This window comes from Canis lupus, chromosome 9, assembly GCF_003254725.2.
Source record: "Canis lupus dingo isolate Sandy chromosome 9, ASM325472v2, whole genome shotgun sequence".
Classification (NCBI taxonomy): domain Eukaryota; kingdom Metazoa; phylum Chordata; class Mammalia; order Carnivora; family Canidae; genus Canis; species Canis lupus.
Window position 1 is genome coordinate 1,443,523 of NC_064251.1, and position 19,165 is coordinate 1,462,687.

A 19,165-nucleotide genomic window follows, 5' to 3' on the forward strand; every position below is an offset into this window, starting at 1 on the left:
CCCACCCACAGCTTTTCTCTGTGGTTGTGTCTCCTGTCTCTGGCCTGAGGTCCTTAGTGTGGTCTGCGGTGTCAGCAGGACTCCTGGCAGCCACACAAGTTGAACTGGGGGCTTGGGGTCTCAGACCTCTAAGAGAGGGGGTCCAATAGCCAGACTGGGGAATGTGGACCACCTGGGCCTTCAGAACAGTAGAACTGGGCCCGCTGTCCACGTGGTTGGCATGTGCTCAGGGCAGCTTCCTGCCAATTTTGCCACCAGAGCCAGCACCTCACAGCAGAGGCTGAGCCCCGAAGGATTGGCCAGCCTCCCCACTCTTCATCCCCCACCCTGTTAGCTGTTCAGGCACCTAGGCACCAAGCGTGGCATGATTTGGTGCAGTCCCTGGGGTCTGCACTGTGAGTCACTGGCTTCCCTCTTTACCGGTTTGATGCAGACGTGTGCTTTGTGTATGAACGGCATTTGTGTTTCCATATATAATACATTTTTATCATTAAAAAATATAAAATCCAGAGTGGCCTGAGAGGCAGTGTGAAATCAGGAAAGAAAATGCAGCTCCGTCCGTCCTCCCACAGATGACGTGGCATTTGTGCGGGCCTCTTTAGAGTCCTTTCACTGAGCTCTCCTGTCTTCCCTGGGTGTCTCCATGGAAACCCGTAGCACCTCTGCGCTCTTGCTCTTCCAGCTTTTGTGGGATGCTCTGGTTGTTGCAGTCCTTCACGCTTGACCTCTCAGGGATGACTCTCGCTGGACCTTCACACACAGAGTTTCCCCTTCTCCCTCTCCTCTTGGGCCTCTAGGTAGATTTCTAGGCAGGAGTTCTTGGGTCCAAAGGTCCAAAGCCCTAACACCCCTCCTCGCCACAATTGGTTCAAGTTGTCATCCTCAGGTCGATCAGAAATCTGGGTTGCAGTCGCCCCTGCCCATCCTGAGACAGCCGCCTGTGTAAAGATCTATTGTGGAAATGGGGTGCTTTGAAATTCTACTTACAGAAAGGTTCTGAGGCTCGCCTGGAGTGGGGTTTTCCCAGCCCAGGAATGGGAACCATGCGTGGTTGGCCCTTCCTGGTGCCCAGCACTGCTCTAGAAGCTTCACTCCTGCTACCTACCTGATGGGGAGATGCATCTGCTGAATGGGCCCTGGGGGAGGAGTAACTTTGGGGTTGGCGCAGTGTCCACTTTCCTTCTCCTGGGACTGCATGTCAAGCACCTGGAAATGAGGACAGACTGCAGGGCAGTGGGTGTGTGTGGGAGTGTGTGCCACCCTGGGAACCCTGTGCCGCCCTTGGAACCCAGCAGCCTGGCTCCGTGGGACTGGGGCTGGGCCTGGGTCTGGTGGCCACGCTCCTCACCTGGTCCTGTTTTGAATCTTTCAGGCTCTGCTCTGATGGAACACGGAAGGCCCGATGCCGTCCTGGCGTTGTGCTGCCTTGGGTTCTGGGCTGGGTCACCAGTTCACAGGAACGCTGCTCAGCCAAGTCATAAGGCTCTGGAGTCACCTGCCGGTCACGCACTCCCACCCACCTGGGACACCAGCCCTTTAAGGGAGCAGGGAGGAGATCCGTCATTTCAAAACCTTTTTGTTTTTGTTTTCTTTCACCTAGCAAAAAGATGGGACCTTTGCTGCTGGAGGCTACATGCCCCCGCTCCGGTTTAAAGCGCTCACCCTCTCAGTTGTGTTTGGAACCATGGTGGGTGGAATCATGATCCCTAACGGTAAGTGGGAGGGCTGCCCTGGCTACGGGTTTCCTGCGGGCTCTCTCCTCTCCCCTGTCCTCTGTCCCCGACCTCGCTGTGATGTGGAGGGACCTGTGGTGGTTGCTGCTGGAGTCTCGGTGTTTAAGTAAGACACCCAGAGCCTCACACTACACTCTCTGGTCTCAAAAAAAAAAAAAAAAGAAAAAAAAATCTAGAGATTCCTCGTGAATCTTTCCTTTGGCTCCCTGAGAAGCACAGGACAGGGCAGCAGCCTCCGGGACCACGGGCAGGGGTACAAACCTGAGCCGTTGACCCTGGGTAGGGACTGAGACGCAGGGGCACTGGCCTGATTGGGGAGATCGTGGTGATGTGGCGGCTCCTTCCTTGTTGTTTGTTGACTCCTGATTTTGATGGCACGTCACCAAGGGAGGGGGAGGGCCTGAGCGAGGCCGAAGCTGTCACACACTTATCCCAGACACAGCTTCTCCTATCAGACACCGAGTGGAGCCTGCATGGGTTCCCCCAGGCAACCAGCCGGGTGCCGATGCTCTGTCCACGTCCTGTCGGTCACTTGCCGAGAGGGTAGTGATCTTAGTTGAGCCATCAAGAAGCCCCCACTGGACCCCAGGTGCTCTGTGCTGCAGGCCTCACTCTGTGCTGGGCCCTGCGGGAGGACACCTGCTCCTCCTGCCTCCCTGCTGCTCTCACGATCAAGGGACGGAGCTACGTTGCCTCCATTTCACTGGCCAGAATCCTGAGGTGCAGGGAGCGTGGAGCTTGCCCGAGACTCCTAGCTGGAAAGGCATGGCCTCTGCTTCTCATGGGGCTGCTGACCCCCACACTGTCCTTTGCGGAATCAGACAGGATACCCTTCAGGGTGCTCGGGGCACAGAGCCGTGGGTCTCTGCTCCCGCCAGCGCTCTGGAGGCATGTGAACTTGGGCCTGGCGGCAGGGCTGGCTTGCCCACCTGTGCTTGCTGGAAGCCTTCGTTTGCTTCCTCACCGGAGCCCCTGGCGCTTACCCCTTCCTGTTGTTTCTTGTTCCCAGTGGAGACCATCCTGGGCCTCACGGGCGCGACGATGGGGAGCCTCATTTGCTTCATCTGTCCAGCTCTGATCTATAAGAAAATCCACAAGAACGCCCTTTCGTCCCGGGTGAGTGCTGCTCAGTGCCCCCCAGGACTGGCCTGGGGTCGTGTTCCCAGATGAGGTTCTAGTATAAAAGGTTCTGAGGGTCTGGGAGGCTCAGGGTTAGGCCAGGCCGCTACCACGTGTATGTGGAGGTCCCCGGGGGCCTGGTGTGTGTATACAGAGACTGGATGGTTCGTGTGCCCCCGCCCTGTTCCCATTCCCCTGCTGGGGCCGCCCTCACTGTCTCGCTAGGGGACTGATGGGGTCACCTCTGCGGTGCTCTGCCATCAGGGAGGAAGCTGTGCCGATCCTCCGTGGACATGAGTGTTGGGATGTATTTGAGAGCGTGTCTGTAGGAAGCTTTCTGGAAATGGAATCCCGGTGTCTGAGAGTGAGTGTGTATACCCGCAGTGGCTTTCAGCCGAGGCCCACGCAGAGGTCCGCACCGTCACTCCATAGCCGAGCCCCGGCCTCTTTCCCTCTTCAGCCTTCAGGGATGTCGAGCGTCTTTTCCTGTGTTTATAAGCTACTGCATTTCCTTATCTGTGAACCGTCCAGGCTTCTTGCTCATCTTTTATGGACTTACTGAACTTTACCTTTTCAAGATGTTTTGGTAATGGTTTCAGGAGTGCTGCAGAGCCAGCAATACAGCAAAGCACCTAATTCTCCATGCGGCTTGATGACCGTTTGCCAAGTGAACCAACCACAGGGCCACCGTCTAGGGCAGGTTTAGAACCTTCCAGCATATGCCAAAACTTCCCTGTGGTGTCTCATAGTCTTTCCCCTCCGAGGGTTACTGCTCATCTGTCTCCTAACATTTGGGAGTAATTTTTTTTTAAAATATTTTATTTATTCATGAGAGACACAGCGAGAGAGAGGCAGAGACACAGGTTGAGGGAGAGGCGGGCTCCCTTCGGGGAGCCCGATGTGGGACTCCATCCCGGATTCCGGGATCACACATTTGGGAATAATTTTGCCTGTCCTTGGAGTTGGTGTAAACGGAGTCTCACAGTGCGTGGCTGTGTGTGCGTATCTGGCCTCCTCACTCCAGCGTCACGTCTGAGCCGAGTCGCGTGGCTGGAGGTGGAGCAGCCCGTTCTCCCTGCTGCGCGATCCTGCCCGGGTCCCCGGAGCACACGGTGGGGCTCTCGCATGACTCGTCCGCGATGTGTGTTCAGTGTGTCGGTGACCCACGGGGGCAGGGTTATTATCGGGTCCTGGGGTTGTGACTGTGCAGCTTGAGGAGATTTCGCCGGCCTTCTCCTGGTCTTCCAAGGTGGTCCTCTGGCACCGAGTTGGAATTCTAGCTGCATTAGCATCTGTGTGCCCTTCACAAACGCCAGCCGCTAGCCCTTCCCTTCCGGAGCCTGTGGTGGTACTTCCTTTGGGTTTTAATTTGTGATGACTAATGATGTTGAGCACTTTTTCATGTGCTCGTCAGCCACGTGAGCACCTTCCTTTGTGAACATCTTTCACGTTTTGCCCCATATTACCTCCTAGGTTGTCTTCTTCTTAATGATTTCTGGAAGTTTTCAAATGATTCTAGATCTAAATCCTTTTTTTTTCAGAAATACAGATTGCAAATGTTTTCTTTCACTCTTGGCTACCTTTTCATGTTCTTTATGATACTTTTTCACCAATAGGTGTTCTTAATTTTATCTTATTTATTTTTGTTTTACTTTTTTGAAGGCTTATTTATTTCTGAGAGGGAGAGCGTGTGCAAGCACCTACAGTGGAGAGGGGCAGAGAGAGGGAGTGAGAATCACTAGCGGATTCTGTGCTCAGTGTAGAGCCCCACCTGGGTCTCAATCTCATGACCCTGCGATCACGACCTGTGCAGAAACCAAGAGTCCGATGCCCACCAGGCTGTGCCACGGCCACCCAGGCGCCTCAGGTGTTCTTCGTTCAAGTGTAGTGCAGTTTGTCGCCTCTTGTCTTGGCTGGGTGCTTTTTACATGCTGCCCACTGCAGGGTCCTGCAGGTCGCCTCGGAGGTTATGTTCTGGTAGCTTATTATTTTCTCGTTCACACTCAGATGCGTGCTCTGTCTGGAATGGTTGGGAAGGTAAGGTGAAGGCTCTTAGCTGATGGCGCCCCTTTCCCTGGCACTGCGGTGGCATTGCTGTCACCTGTCACCTGTGCACACAAGGGACTGCTGGGGACACTTCTGCTGCTGGTCTCTTGGTCTTGTCCTCATGCAGCCCTCATGTCCATGCATGTCCCCACGCTCTGAGTGCTGCGGCTTGACAGTGAGTCTTCTTGGTGGGCGGTAGGAGCCCTCTACCTTTATTCTCCAAGAGGGTCTTTGCATCACCGGCCCTTTGCATTTGCAGCTAAGTCGCAGCGTCTGCTTGCCAGCTGCCTCCCACACAGCCGTGTTGGATTTCGATGGGGTTCCACCAAACCGTGGATGGAAGGACTGACCCTATCCTTCAAGTCATGGCACTTCCAAATTTTCCTCGTGTCTTCTTTTACCCAAGTCTGCTTTGGATTTCCAGACCGTGGAGATTTCCTAGTAATCTCTTGTACCAACTTCTGGTGCAATCCCACTATGCTTGGAGAACACACACTGAAAAATTTGAGTTTTGGTCCTTTGACATTTGTGAGACTTGCTTTGTGACCCAGCGTATGGTTTGCTCTGATGGATGCTCGGCAGGCTGTGTGTGGCCAGATCGGGTTACTAACTGTGATTGTCAGATTTTACATGTTCTTGCTGTTTTTTAATCTTGTTTATCAGTTATGGGAAAGATAGGGCAAGCTCACCGTAATTGTAGATTTGTTTATTTCTCCTTTTAGTTGTATCAGCTTTGCTTTTTATCTTGAAGCTATGTTGTCAGCAGTATACAGTTTTAGGACGGTTATATCTTGTTAAACTGACCCTTTTTCTTCTGAAATGTCTCTTTTTATCTTTGGAAATGCTTCTGTCCTTAAAGTTGGCCTTGTCTGATATAGTATGTAACCAACCCGGTTTTGTTTTGGATTTATATTTACACAATACAGGTTTTTCCTCTTTTCTTTTTTGATCTCTCTGTGCCTTTATATTTATAGCATATCTCAGATAACAGCATATTTATCCAGTTTGTTAATAGGAGTATTTAAGACTCTTTATAATGAATGTAATTACTGATTTGGGGGGGGAGGATTAAAGCTTTCGTCTTGCTCTGTTTTTTACTTGTCCCATCTGTCCTTTTTTGTTTGTTTCTTTCTTGCTGACTTTTGGATAAATCAAGCATTTTAAGTATTCATTTTTTATTTTTCTATTAACTGGAGTTGCACATTTCTGTTCTAATGGTTATACAAGGCAGTTTATTGAAGTTGACTATTAAGTTGTTTTACCACTTTCCACACAAGGCAAGAATCCCATGATATTTTGCCTCCACTTCCCCTCCTCTTGCCTTTGGTGGTGTTGTTCTTGTGTATTTTGCTTTTCCACAAATTTTAAATATCCCAAGACATTATTACTACTGTTTTAAGTTGTCAGCATTTATTTTTCTTGCTCCTTTGCAGCCTCTTGGTTTTCTGTCACTCAGTCCTGCCTTCTGGTGTGCTTGGTAGTTTGCGGCCACTGTGTTTGAGAAATGGTAGAGGTTCTGGGTGATGGGGTCTTCCAGCAGAAGGCCTGTGTTCAGTTGAGGGGAGTCTTTTCCTGGTTTGCCTCACTCCTGGGGCACAGCCCTTCCAGGGTCTCAGCTAACACCCTGCCCTCACGTTCCTAAGTTCTCTTCTTAGCTTCCATCGTCTTGGCAGCTGCTCTTTGCGCCTGTCTGCATAGCTGGTAGCTGGCATGTGCCTCGGGGGGTGGGGGGTGAATTGCACACCGAATGTGGGTGCCCTTCGCTGAGGATGGTGGCTGCCCAAGTTCTGGCTGCTGGAGAGCCCTCAGCCCTGACCCCTGGAGTCTGCCCCAAGCATCACACAAACTCCAGGCTTTTGCTCTCTTGCCCGGTGCTCAACACCACAGATCCTGGGGGAGCCTGAACTCACAGGGCCTCCATGCTTAGCTCTATCCTCTGAGGTGTCACCCCAGTCTGAGTGGCCGGGGTTGTCTGCCAGTGTCTTAATAAGGCAATTTTAGTGAGTTTGGGAACTTACGGCACGAGGAGATTCACTAGCCTGCTGCTGCCAGATTGCAAATGTTTTTCCATTGGTCAAGTCCCTTGGACTCTTGTAGGGGAAAAAAAGGTCATTGTTAGAAAGGCTCTTCTTCTTCAGTATTGTTTTTAAAAATTCTTTCCTCATTTCTAGTACTTTCATGACTTCATTTTTTCATTTAAATCTTTGATCAAAAAAAAAAAATCTTGGATCATCTGTGTTTTATTTTGGGGCTCCCTAGACACCGAATCACTGGTGCTGTCACGGATGTGCAGTGTTGCCACTCCTACAGACTACATCTTCTACGTACTCGGGGCTCCTTTGGGACTTGGCATTTGAATGTGCCGCTGGCCTGCCCGGTCATGCAGCCTTCCATGCTGCTTGCTGCCATGGCTGTCGTAGTGCCCCCTGCACGGTGACGCATCACTCTGGAAATCGTTTCTTCTTTTTAAAATTTGGATCCAACTTTTTAAAAGTTTATTTATTTATTCTTAGTAATCCCTACACCCAGGGTGGGGCTTGAACTCATGATTCTGAGATCAAGAGTCACACGCTTACTGGTGGAGTCTGTAAGGTGCTCGGCTCTGGAGACATTTTAATTCTTTTTTTTTTTTTCTTAAATATTTTATTTATTCAGGAGAGACACAGAGAGAGGCAGAGACACAGGCAGAGGGAGAAACAGGCTTCTCAGCGGGAGCCTGATGCGGGACTCGATCCCAGGACCAGGATCATGCCCTGAGCCGAAGGCAGATGCTCAACCACTGAGCCACCCAGCTGTCCCAAGATATTTTAATTCTGGTCCTCTTCCTCACTTTTATTCATGACATTTCTGGATATGCTCGCCTGTTCGTTTTCCATATAAATATTCGAATTAGTCAATCTGACTCTTAACAAAACTAAATCCAGTTTTTTGGGTTTTTTTGGTCTAATTGGAATTCATTGAAGCTGTAGATTAATTTAGAAAGTGTCATTGTCTTTGCGCTCTGGTGAATCTGCTGTGTGTACCTAACAGCCTCCCTGTGCAGTCATGGGGTGTGGTGTCCAGCCCGCATGTCCCAGACCACCAGACGGTCGCATGACCGTGTCTGCCATCCCCAGAGCTCCTCTTCCACTAACTCTCCCCCTGCTCGTGCAGGGAGCCTCCCTGTTTCACGTATTAACCCTTTACCCTCCTCACTTATTGCACTCTTAGGGCACCTCTGGGTAATCTCACCCCCTCCTTCCCAGTTGCTAGGACTTGTCTTTTGTCATCTGTGTGGCCTGCACCCCTGGCTGTGCTGCTGGCAGCGTGAGGGGCCAGCTCGCCATCTCCTGACTCAGCCGCGACAGCCCCAGGCACTGTGGAGCCCGGTGAGGCTGTGGCTTCACGCATGGGGATGAACATGCACATTCACACAGCTCCACACACACTCCGCAAACACACGTGAAATCATGTTACCGAAGCGTCTGTCTACGCCTGCTTCACTATGGTTTTTAAAATCCAGAAAGCACACAAACCGAATTAACCAGCTGTGGAGATGGTTGAGTCTCTCCCTCTGGAGAGTCAGGTCACAAGGCAGTTCTGGGCCATCCGACTGTGGCATGCTGTCCGCACGTGCTGCTGTGTTTTATTTCCAAACACGCAGCTTTAATGTTTTGAGGAAAAGAAATCTTCCGAGGTACGAACTTGGCAGTGTGGCTGGAGTTAGGTGCAGACCTCGGTCCGGGGGTGCACCTGCTGGGCTCCTGGCTCCTGTCCCAGGAGCTCTAGCTGCTGCTCCGATGGAAGGCACAGTCCCGGCATCGGGCCTGGATCCGCTCTCCCGGCCCACCGGAACGCTCCTGGGCACAGCGGCACTTGTCCCTGGACAGGGTGCGTGGGTGCTGGGTGCGCCGGGCCTGGGCTGCAGATGGTCTCAAACAGAGGAGCGTCCTGAGAAGCATCCTCGTGGGAGGAGCAAGGACCATGGACACACCGTGAATCCTTAGTGAATCCAGAAGTAACTTTGTCTGCCATCGTGAGTTCATTTATCCCAAGAATTGGAGAAATTGGACGTGGGGGGAGGTGCTGCGACCTGGGAGCCAGCAGGGGGAGCAGGAGCTGCCCGTCCCGAGGAAGGAGCCGAGCTGCGGGCTCACCCTGCGGCCCTTCTCCGGGCCTGAGTTGGTCGGGAGCCCAGCGGGCAGCGGCGCCCAAGCAGGGACCCGAAGGCCGGCCCGGTGCTCCTGGAAGGGTATAAGTGCGTGCATGCACACCGGGGCTCAGAGACAAGTGAGCCCCCCGCCGGCTTTGTCCCACCTCGGCCAGGATCAGCAGGCTGGGGCCGGGTGGCTGTTGGATGCCGAGCACACCGGCCTGGGGACCAGAATCGGGCCGTGTGGCTGCAGGGCGGCCGGGCCCCCGCCCCCAGGGCTATTTGAGCAAGAGGTACGGGGTTGGAACCAGTGTGTAGTTCAGACAGGCTCACGTGTGAGAAGTGGAAGTGAACCTCTCCATCCTTATGAATCCACCATACGTCAACAGTCTTCTCTCCAGGAAGCTTGCCATCCCCCAGCATTGATGAGGTTCATGTCTTTTATTTTGAGTGTGATGTATTTCTTTTAAGCCCAGAAAGCCGAGGGTTAAAATGAGTCATTGCAAGTCACAGGTGAAATGTTGCTGTTCCAGTCTCCTGTGGGAATGCTAAGGGATGTGCTGCGAGGGTCACATCAGGGATGGCCCCAGCGGGCGCCAGCCTCAGGCTGCTCCGGAGCAGTGTCCTCCCTGCACAGCCGGTGACACCGGCAGAGCGGCTCGTCCCTCCATGCGAGTCCTGGGGGCTCTCACCCACCTGTCCTTGCCCTGTCCGCACGGGTCCAGGTTAGGAGGTGAACTTCTGTTGTTGCCTGTCAGCAAGGCCATTTCTGCTGTTGGTTGGAGAAATATAAAATGCAAGGGATTTGGGGATACCTGGGTGGCTCAGCGGTTTGGCGCCTGCCTTTGGCCCAGGGCATGATCCTGGAGTCCCGGGATTGAGTCCCGCGTCGGGCTCCCTGCATGGAGCCTGCTTCTCCCTCTGCCTGGGTCTCTGCCTCTCTCTCTATGTCTATCATGAATGAATAAATAAATTAAAAAAAAATGCAAGGGATTTAAAGTGTCCTTTTGACCTTTAAAAATGACCTTGGTCACTTCTGGACACCGTCATTGCCCCACTCATCTTACCTTCCCGGGGAGAGGACGTGGTGTGCTAAAGCTGAGCGTCCTCAGGCTCTCGGGACAATCACTTAGTGGGAGGTCGTGGTCCCGGTCATACTGTGGAATCTGCAGGCACTGCTCTGGCCTCCCAAACCCCTGCGTGTACCTCTGGTGGCCCCCTCACAGCTGGCCGTGGCAGGTCGGGGGTTCACCGTCAGGGGCCTCCGGTGTCCACAGGCCTCCAGGACTGAGGGCCGACCTTGGGAGCGTGCCCTGTCCTTGGCCCCTGAGCACCCAAGCCGTGCAGTGGACTTGTTCTGGAGGCTTCTATAGCTGGCCTCACCCACCTTGGTGAGCGGAGGCCCTTCCTCCGAGGAGCACCCCTTCTCCCCCTGGGTTGGACCTAGGAATGGCTCCCGGGTTGTTTTGAACCGATGCATTTTAAAGTCAACACGCCTTCTAGAAAAAGGTTTGCATCCTGGTTCTGAGGCTATGTAGAGGTGAGGAGTGGTCCCCCTGGCTCTGGGGGCAGATCTCCTCCAGGGCCTCTCCCACAGCCTCTGTAGGACCAGGAACCAGTGCTCCCTGGAGAGAGCCCGGTGGGCCGGGGCAGGCAGGGCACGAATGGCCGTGTCCACTGCTATGGCAGCACAAATAATTGTGCGCGCTGGTCCAGCGTGTGCGAGTCCTAAAATAGGCGCTGCAGGAGGCGACGGCGTTGCATAATGCAGGGCTTGGGGCACCGCATACCGAGGGCTGCGTCTCATCAGCTGTGGCTCCCCAACAGGAGGGCCGGGGTTGGGGTCGGGGTGGGGATGAGGCTCACCCGGAGCAGGGCTAGCAGCCGCCTCCTCCATGGCTTTCTTCCATCCCTGCCGGCGGCTCTGGGCGTGTCCGGCCCAGTGGGTGATGTGGGGGGCAGAACGATTGCGCCCAGGAGCCAGGTACCCAGGGGCCTGGGCTGCCTGCACACCTGCTGGGTCGGAGGGCGGGGGTGCGGGGGGGGTGGCAAAGTGCCTCCTTAGGGTTGGGCAGCTGCCCTGAAGTTCTTGCTCATCTGACCAAGGCCTTTGGGAGCCTGACCTCTGTAGCCATGGGTGCAAGTGGGTTTGGCCCCTGCTCTCCAGGAGGCCTGGTCAGTGGGCTTGGGGGACTCCTCTGCAGACCGCCCTCGTGCTGCCCCAGCCCACCCCTTCCCCCCTTGCTAGCCCGGCTCCAGCAGGTTCAGCTGATGACTGGGTCACGCTCACTAGTTAGAGACCATCGTCTCCTAGCGGCCAGCGTGAGTGGTGGGCAAGCCAGCAGGACTGCGGTACCTGTGCGCACCGTGGTCCCCATGCCCCCTCCTCGCTTGCACAGGGCAGGGGCGCACAGACTACCTGACCTCTTTTGCTCTTGGGTCTTTGTCTCGTCCAGGTGGTGCTCTGGGTTGGCCTGGGCATCCTGATGGTCAGCACACACACCACCCTGTCCGTGAGTGAAGAGGCCCCGGTGGACTTGGCCAAGGAAGCCCTGGCCGGCCGGCTTGAAGAGGCTGAGGGCATCATAAAGGCAGAGGCAGCGCGACTCCCAGGTACGCGACTCCCAGGTATGCACACGGCCGCCCAGCCCCGCAGCCTTCTCGGGGCCCCGGCAGCATCATCTCAGGTTGTGGCCCGCAGGTGGTGCTTCCAGGCTGTCTTACCTGCCCCTGTACCATCTGGGTGATAGAAGAGGGCGGGGGGTTTGCACGCAGGGGACAGGCGGCACACGTTGGGCAGTGGACAGCGGGAATGGGTTCAGGGCCGCTGTTCGCTGTGCCTGCAGGTGAGCACAGGCGGCTGTTGTCACGTTTGCTGGCTCTGTTTTGGGGATAAGGGTTCAAGCCAGGTTTTGCTTTGGACAAAGTCAGCAACACCCCTTGGCTTCGTTTGCTGTTCTGCGATGCTGGTGACCACTTGGCCTCTACAGCTACGGGCCTGCACCGTGTGGCTGTCACCCCGCCTGTGGCCATATCTGTCATGGTGCAGGGTGGTTTCTTTTTTCTTTTTAAATTTTGTTTATTTGAGAGAGAGAGTAAGCATGAGCAGATGGGAGAGGCACAGGGAGAAGCAGACTCCCTGCTGAGCAGGGACCACCCCACCCCTGCAATGTGGGACCCGATCCCAGGACCCCAGGATCATGACCTGAGCTGAAGGCAGACACTTAACCTGCTGAGCTAGCCAGGCGCCCTGCTGGGTGGTTGCTGAGCGTGGCTTTCCGTGGCACAAAGGGGGCTCCATGGTGTTCAGAGTTGGTCGGGAGAGAAGAGTGTTCTGTGAACCCCTGGCTGTCCCAGGCATTGACAGGAGGGTACAGGGAGAGCCTCCTCCAAGCTGGCCCCTCACCACCAGCAGCGCTGAGTGGTATCAAGCTGGGGCACTCCCTGGTGGATTGTGCTTCTGTGGTGACGTTCATTCTGGGGGCTTCTGCTCTGACGATGGTTGGGTTTTATGCATTCACACCAATCGTGTGTCCATGTGGGTCCGACTCCCCTCCTCTGCAGATAGACCCCCGCTTGGATTGAGATTTGCCAGGATGCATGCCCCTGTCGGGGAGGCCCCTGCAGGGGGACAGTGCCTGTGCTGGTGGGTTTGACAGTGTTGGGAAAGGAGAGCCTGCCCCAGGTAGGAGCCCTGGTCACCCCACCTCCATGATCAACAAAGAAAAGGTCCCAGAAGGCTGGCAAGAGAGTTGAATGTGTCCTGGGTCCCTGCTGGGCTGGGCCTGCCAGCAGTGTCTGTGCCTGGACTTCGAGAGCCCCTGGCTGGCATCGGCGCCCCCACAACCTCCCCTGTGGGAGAACAGTCTCTCCTGGGGCTCCGAGGAGCAGGCTCTGCTCTCTTTTGCCTTCTTGGGATGATGAGGGCTGGCAAAAAGATTCCCCTTTTGGAGTCTGCAGAGAGGACCCCTGGGAATGATGGGGTTCACCAGGGAAACAGAATGGTCAGCAGCCACCTGAGTGTGTCTTGCACCGAGCTACATGGATTCAGCAACTTGGAGAAAGTCCACTTGAAGAGGGAAGTGTGTGGCATGCACCTGCCCCTGCTGACGGCCCTGGCAGAGCTGGACTCGGGCACCCGTGACCCCGGCTCAGCCGGCCGTGGATTCCCCGGCATCGGGGGCACCGGGCTGCCTGTCCCCATGGTGCTGTGCCGCCGTGGTCCACGGCCTGTGCCGGCAGCTGCATCCTGTCGTGGCAGCCGGCCGCGGGCTCACCTGGAGCCCGCCGAGGCCACATCTGGTTTCCATTTCTTCCACGAGCCCGTAACAAAACACATGGCCCCCCTCAGGAGCACATGCCGTGTGTTTTTAGCGCGTTCTCTGTTTCTTTCGCCTTCGGCCTCCCCCGTAATTGACGGGCCGCCTCGTGGAAGCAGGGCTGGGACTGCAGGGCCTGCGCCGTGCGCGCCCTGTCGGACTTCTGCCCGGCAGCCTGCAGTGGGGTTTTATTGGTCCCTTTGATGTTGCAGAGGCCAGAACGGTGCTAGCTTCCCTTAGAGCCCCGAACTGGCCCTGGGACAGATGATGGCGGTCCCACCCTGCTGGGGACACGGGGACTGGCACTCCTGGAGAGTTGAGCCCGGGATGCGTGGTGGTGTGGTGAACAGCACGTGTGGAAGAAAGAGGTTGCTGGGCCCTGCGAGGCAATTATCTGTTAAAAAGCCTAATTAGGCCATTTATCTCCTATCTGGTAGCACCCCGGAGGGTCCGGCAGCGCAGGTCGGATTCTGTAACACGTTTGGCTCCGTCCTCCGAATGCGGCCACGTCCCCTCTCCCCCTTCCCCTCCCAGTGTCCCCACCCTGTGTCATGGTGTCTGGGCACCCCTGATGCACGCTCTCCCCGCCCCCCGGGTGCGCGGTTGCTTCTGCTCTGGGGGGAGAAACAAGAAGGGGCAGGATGGGGCCTCTGGGTGTCAGGCTGGGGAGCCGGCTGAAGGCTGTGGGTGGCAGCACAGCCATGGCCCTGGACGCAGGTGGCAGAGGGTGACCCAGGCCCGAGTGGGAGCTCGTCACAGGGCCCCCTGCTCCGTAATCTCCCAAGGGCTCGCCCCTGCACAAGGCAGGAAAGTGTCCCCACTCTGTGGCAGGTACCACACATGTGTGAGGGAGACAAAGCTCTACACACGTCTGCCTCCTCTCCGCCCGGCGGCTTGGTCCCTGCCGAGAGGGGCTTTCCTTGGCCACGTGTGTCAGGAAGCCGCAGTGAGCTCGTCTCACCCCTGCCCTCCCAGGCGACCTTGCCAGCCCCTCCAGACCACATTTGCAGGGTCCCCTGGGGCAGGGAGGGCACTGCCTCACGTGTGCAGCCCCCAGTGACCTGGACCTGCCCTCGGAGGCCCCTGGGGAGCCACTTGCCCACCTCTGCCCATGGGTAGACCTTCCCACTCTAGGGGACCTTGAGGAGTGAGGCCGGGGCCCCTGTGGCCCCTTGAGCAGGAGGCTGGGGTCTGGGGAGCCGTTGCAACTCCGCAAACTTGGAAAGGTGAGAAAATGCAGAAGTCAAGGCTGCGCCTGCCAGCCAGACCACGAAGGGGGGTCTGAGAACCCCGCGCTCCCTAGCCCGCTCCCACAGCCACCTCCAGGGCAGGCGCTTTGGGGGGCGCCAGAAACTGGTCACACGGGAAGCCACCTGAACACAGGGCCTGGCTCTCTCAAGTGCTGTCAGGCGGCTGCTCTGGGTTTACAAGTGCGTGGCCCTGGGGTCCCGTGTGTCTCCTGAATCGGGGTCCTCTAGGGGGCCAGGGACCCCATCTGTGGACTCTGGTATGATTGGAGCTTGATGGTCTGAGATGATTGCCTTCTGTCTTAACTGACCTCCGGGCCCCCGGGGAAAGGCTGGTTGATAGCAGCCACCCACAGCACGCCCCCCGACCCGGGCCCTGGCTGCGGGCTTCCTCGGCGGTGGGCAGGGCCACTCTAGGGGTCATGCCGTCCACACTGCCTCCCTGATTCTAAAGACAGCCCGGAGCACAGTGTCGGGGTCTTTGGGCGTCCTTCCGGCTGAGCTAGAGTTACGGCCTTGATGCCCACGTGGACCCTGGACAGGAAGGCCCGATGGGTGACCGTCCGTTGGCCTATCCCGGGGGTGCACAGCCTGCAGCACCGTCAGGTGGATCCCTTGTCACGTGCAGTGCAGTTCCGCTGAAAACCACTGGTCTCCGAGCACCGGGTGGAATGTGGCAGAGACATGGGCTCGGCGTGGGTCTGCCCTGGGTCACTGGGTTGCTGGTCCCCGGGGGTGACAATCCTGATGGCTCTCTGTATCCCGTCTGCGTGGCCCCAGCTGCTCTTCGGTCACCCATCCCGAGGCTGTGTTTGGCTGGCGGGGAGGCCCTACTGGCAGACTGTGCCCCTGGGGAGCCGTTTCCAGCTTGGGGAGCGCCTCTGGTCGCTGTGGACTGTGGGGCCACCCGGCCAGGTGCACCTCACAGGTGGTAGAGTCGTGTCCCCCGCCGCGGTTTCCAGGGGCCCCGCAGGCTGACTCGACCACCATCGGTCCCCGCCTTGCCACCTGCACGGGGGGCCCCCCTCGGCCCAGCCCCCGCCAGGCCTCCCTGGCTCTCATGGCGACACCCTGGGTCCTGCTGAGACAGGACCATGTGCGGGCCGCTTGGTCCTATGATAGCACGGCAGTTTCCTGTTTTCTCCGGTTTTTCCTTCCCCTTCTGGCCCTTTTTCTTAACTTCGTGATGTGTTGGACAGACCCCTTGATTTACAGTGGTTCCTGGGTGAGCATGGAAACTCTGGGAAGGGGTTAATTGTGTGACTGAGACTGGGACGATTCACCTGCTCGGGAACGTTCACACGCTGACTGTTATCAGTCACTTGGTTAAACTGTAGAGTCCAGAGTCTGCTTCCTGCTGGCTGGCTCTGCCCCACCACCTGGCAGGGCCCTGTCCCCGCAGCGATCCAGTGAGGGTTCTGTCCCCGCTGCCACCTGGCACCCATGCAGGTGAGGGCACCGCCCCGGGCCAGCAGATCGGTCCGCCTGGGACATTTCCTCTCCTTGGGGACAGCCAGAGGCCCGTCCCTTCTGGCCTTGGGGCGGCTGGTGTCCTGAGATGGGTCACAGAGGCTGCTTCCGGTCTCTGGGATGAAATGATGGTTCTTTAAAGCATCTTTTCCCAGGATGTTTAGTTTCTGCCACATTTGCCAACTTTTTAAATAGAGACCATGTCCTAACAGACTCCGTTCTGCTGTGCAGGCGAGCTGGCATGGACAGCCGCGTGGGGACGGGCGTGGGGCAGACGTGGGGCGTAGGGGCGGGGGAGGCGCTGCTTCTCTGGCTCTGCGTGTGGCCCTCTCTCTCTTCCTTGGAGCTGATCTTACTGTGGGCGGGGTCATGCGTGGGTTTTCCCAGCAGCATTCTCCTTGAGCATCTCTCAGCCCCCCCCCACCACCCCCAGTGCTGGCTTGTAGTGGGGGGTGTGGTGTGGCAGGGTGGTTGTCCCCAAGGGGGGACCCTGGGCAGATGCTGGCCCCAGGCGGCAGCTCCCATTATGTGGCAAATGCGGGCTCGTGCTGCCATCTGGTGGCAGCGGCCGGTGCTCCATGGCGCGGCCGTTTTCCGCACCCAGTTAGGTGTAAATTACATCTTGACATATTTTTGTTATGAATACACATGAAAAATGACAGTTTTTTGTGGTACTTAGCTGCTAATGATTGAACAGGAAAAAAAAATAACTGTTTAGGCTCTGCCATTCGACTAGGAAATGTGATTACAATCTAGGGAAAACCGCCAGTCCCATGCTGACGGGCGGTGTAACCACGCGGAAACACTGCTCAATTAGCTGTGCCGGGCTTGCAGGCCAGAATCCAGTCGTGGACGTGGCCGAGGACGGCCGAGACAAGCCGAAGCTGCCCAATGACAAAGATGAGATGGAGCAGGCCCAGATTAAGGGCCCCGTGAACGTGCCCCAGAGGGAAGGCACCAAGGAGAAGCAGGAGCAGGCACAGCTGGACCGCCCGGGCCAAGGTGGGGTGGCATTTGTGGCGGGAGGGCCGGGGAGGGGCCCGCCTAAGTTCTGGGCCTTCCTGCTTCCTCCTGTGGCTCAGACGCATGTCGTCCCCCGGGCCCCTCCAGCTGGCTCGCAGCTGCGCCTTTTCTCAGTCTCTAGAAGTAGCCTCAGCGCTCAGGAAACAGTCCCATCTGGGAGAGGTAGCACTTGCCAGCCCGTGTCACCGGGACTCCGTTCACACTCCTGGGAAGGAGGGCCGGGCCAGCCTCCCCTGCCGGCTCCCTGACGTGTCTATCTCCTCCAGGTGTGGCGGTACCTGTGGGCGAGGCCCACCGCCACGAGCCCCCTGTCCCTCACGACAAGGTGGTGGTGGACGAAGGTCAAGACCAAGACCAACCGGAGGAGAGTGAGCATCCGTCCAAGCACGTGGATGAAAAGGCTTTGGGGGGCAAGGCGCAGATGGTACCTCCTCCGCCAGAGTCAGAGAGAGACCGACCCAGACAGGACCAGGTCTTGGAGGTAGCAGGAGGTCTCCCTGAAGATCCCCAGAACATTCCAGAAGGAAATGGTCAGCCAGCCATCAAGCCCATGAAGGAGGACCAGGGGCCAGGCAACAGGGGTCTGCAGCCAGGGCCCCAGGCCTTGCCCCCCGACGGGCAGGACGCTCTGGCAGCCGGCGCAGGGGAGAGAGCCGCTGCAGTCCCACTGCCGGGCCGGGCCGCAGGGGCCTTGGGCAGGCTGGCGGAGAAGAGCGAGCCCGGTGGGTGTCATCTGGGCCCCTGAGGCCCCTCTGGGGGGAGGAATGTGGGGCAGCAGGAATCGATCGTTCCTCCTTCCGCTCAGACACCCCCCCACACTCGGCTCCCAAGATCACGCGAGCGTGTGAGTGCAGTGGCCCTGCTGCAGCTGCTGGGGAAGCTGGGGGTGGTGGCCTGACAGCTGCCGTGGTGTCTGCCACACTGTTTGCAGGACCACTAAGTGTCAGGTGCTGCGCTGCTCCCATGTGTCTGGGCGCTCATGGGGACGCGCTGGAGCGCTTGACAGGTAGCACGTTGTTAAGTGCCGTCTAAGCGCACTTAGGACGGTTCTCGCATGTTAATTGGTGAAGGTAGTTAATGCTGGCTCGCCGCCACGAGCCCATGGGATTGTTAAATATGTTTTTATTACTTCCCCGGTAATCATCGGGTCGGATATAAATTGACGGGTGGGGGGGTGGGGAGGAGGGTGGTTTTAGGAAGCATCTACCCCCCTTCTGCCTCCCCACCTCACTCCTCTGAGTTCTTTGCCAACCTCTCCAATCTCCATGTGTGCAGGCGGGAAGGCTCCCCTCCTGTTGAAGCTGGCCCCCGAGGCTGGGCCTCAGGCAGAGCTGCGAGAGCAGAGGAACGCGGAGGGCCAGGGCGGAGGAGGCCAGGGCGGAGGCCACGCTGGCAGCAAGCTGGAGGGTAAGGCTTGGCTTTTTTGCCGCATCCTCCTTGGGGCCCCGAGCCATCTGCCCCTTCTTTCCAGCCCCGCAGCCATGACCGGGAAGGAGCCGCAGGTGCCTGTCCTGGGGGGGAAGCTTTCTCTGTCCCCTGTCCCCCCCACCGCCCCCCGCCACATAGGTTTTGCCTTTCTTCTCTTTTTCCTCTTAAAAAACATCTGTCATCATGTCACATGGTTTTCTGTTCCCATTTGTAGCTCTTTTAAAGCGGCTGTGTCACTGCTCCTAATAGGAGTGGCGTTCAGCACCGCCAGAGTGGGGGTGTTCGTGCCCCCGGACGCTGCTTGTTTTCAGGATGTGCCTTCCCGGTGACCCGGTTGGGAGGGCAGGTGGTTGGTCCTGCCCGCCTCACCTCCGCCCCTGTGTATTCCGCCCCCTCAGCTTGGGGGGACGTTTGTGCCCGTCTGCTGTGAAGACCTAGCACCTGTCCTGTGAAACAAAAGCTTGTCACACCTTATCTCTCCGGTAGTTAATCCTCCTTCAGACCTTGGTGCCTGTTCTGGGGTGACTTCAGCTGTTGGTTTGATGACCGCCCCCTCCTCGCGGCCCCGCCCTGGTGGGCACTGCCTCCGTAGTGTGGGTTGGGGCAGCCTTCCTGACTCCTGATCTCCTGTCCTCATTTGGTTGGTGA

At 57.1% G+C, this 19,165-nt stretch overlaps 2 protein-coding genes across 9 annotated transcripts in view; one reads left to right on the forward strand and one right to left on the reverse strand.

Moving 5' to 3' along the window:
* BAHCC1 (BAH domain and coiled-coil containing 1) overlaps positions 1-19,165 on the reverse strand; it is a 318,708-nt gene that overhangs the window by 159,810 nt on the left and 139,733 nt on the right. The gene's annotated exons all lie outside the window — the stretch shown is intronic.
* Positions 1-19,165, forward strand: part of SLC38A10 (solute carrier family 38 member 10) — a 39,696-nt gene that overhangs the window by 16,495 nt on the left and 4,036 nt on the right. For 2 of the 5 annotated variants that reach the window (XM_025468279.3, XM_025468281.3), the window contains exons 9-14: positions 1,601-1,712; positions 2,743-2,849; positions 11,487-11,658; positions 16,901-17,068; positions 17,356-17,811; positions 18,365-18,496. In XM_025468279.3, the coding sequence (XP_025324064.1) occupies positions 1,601-1,712; positions 2,743-2,849; positions 11,487-11,658; positions 16,901-17,068; positions 17,356-17,811; positions 18,365-18,496 (1,147 nt within the window). The remainder of the gene's footprint in view (positions 1-1,600; positions 1,713-2,742; positions 2,850-11,486; positions 11,659-16,900; positions 17,069-17,355; positions 17,812-18,364; positions 18,497-19,165) is intronic. The other 3 variants (XM_025468280.3, XM_025468282.3, XM_025468283.3) reach the window with 3 other exon arrangements.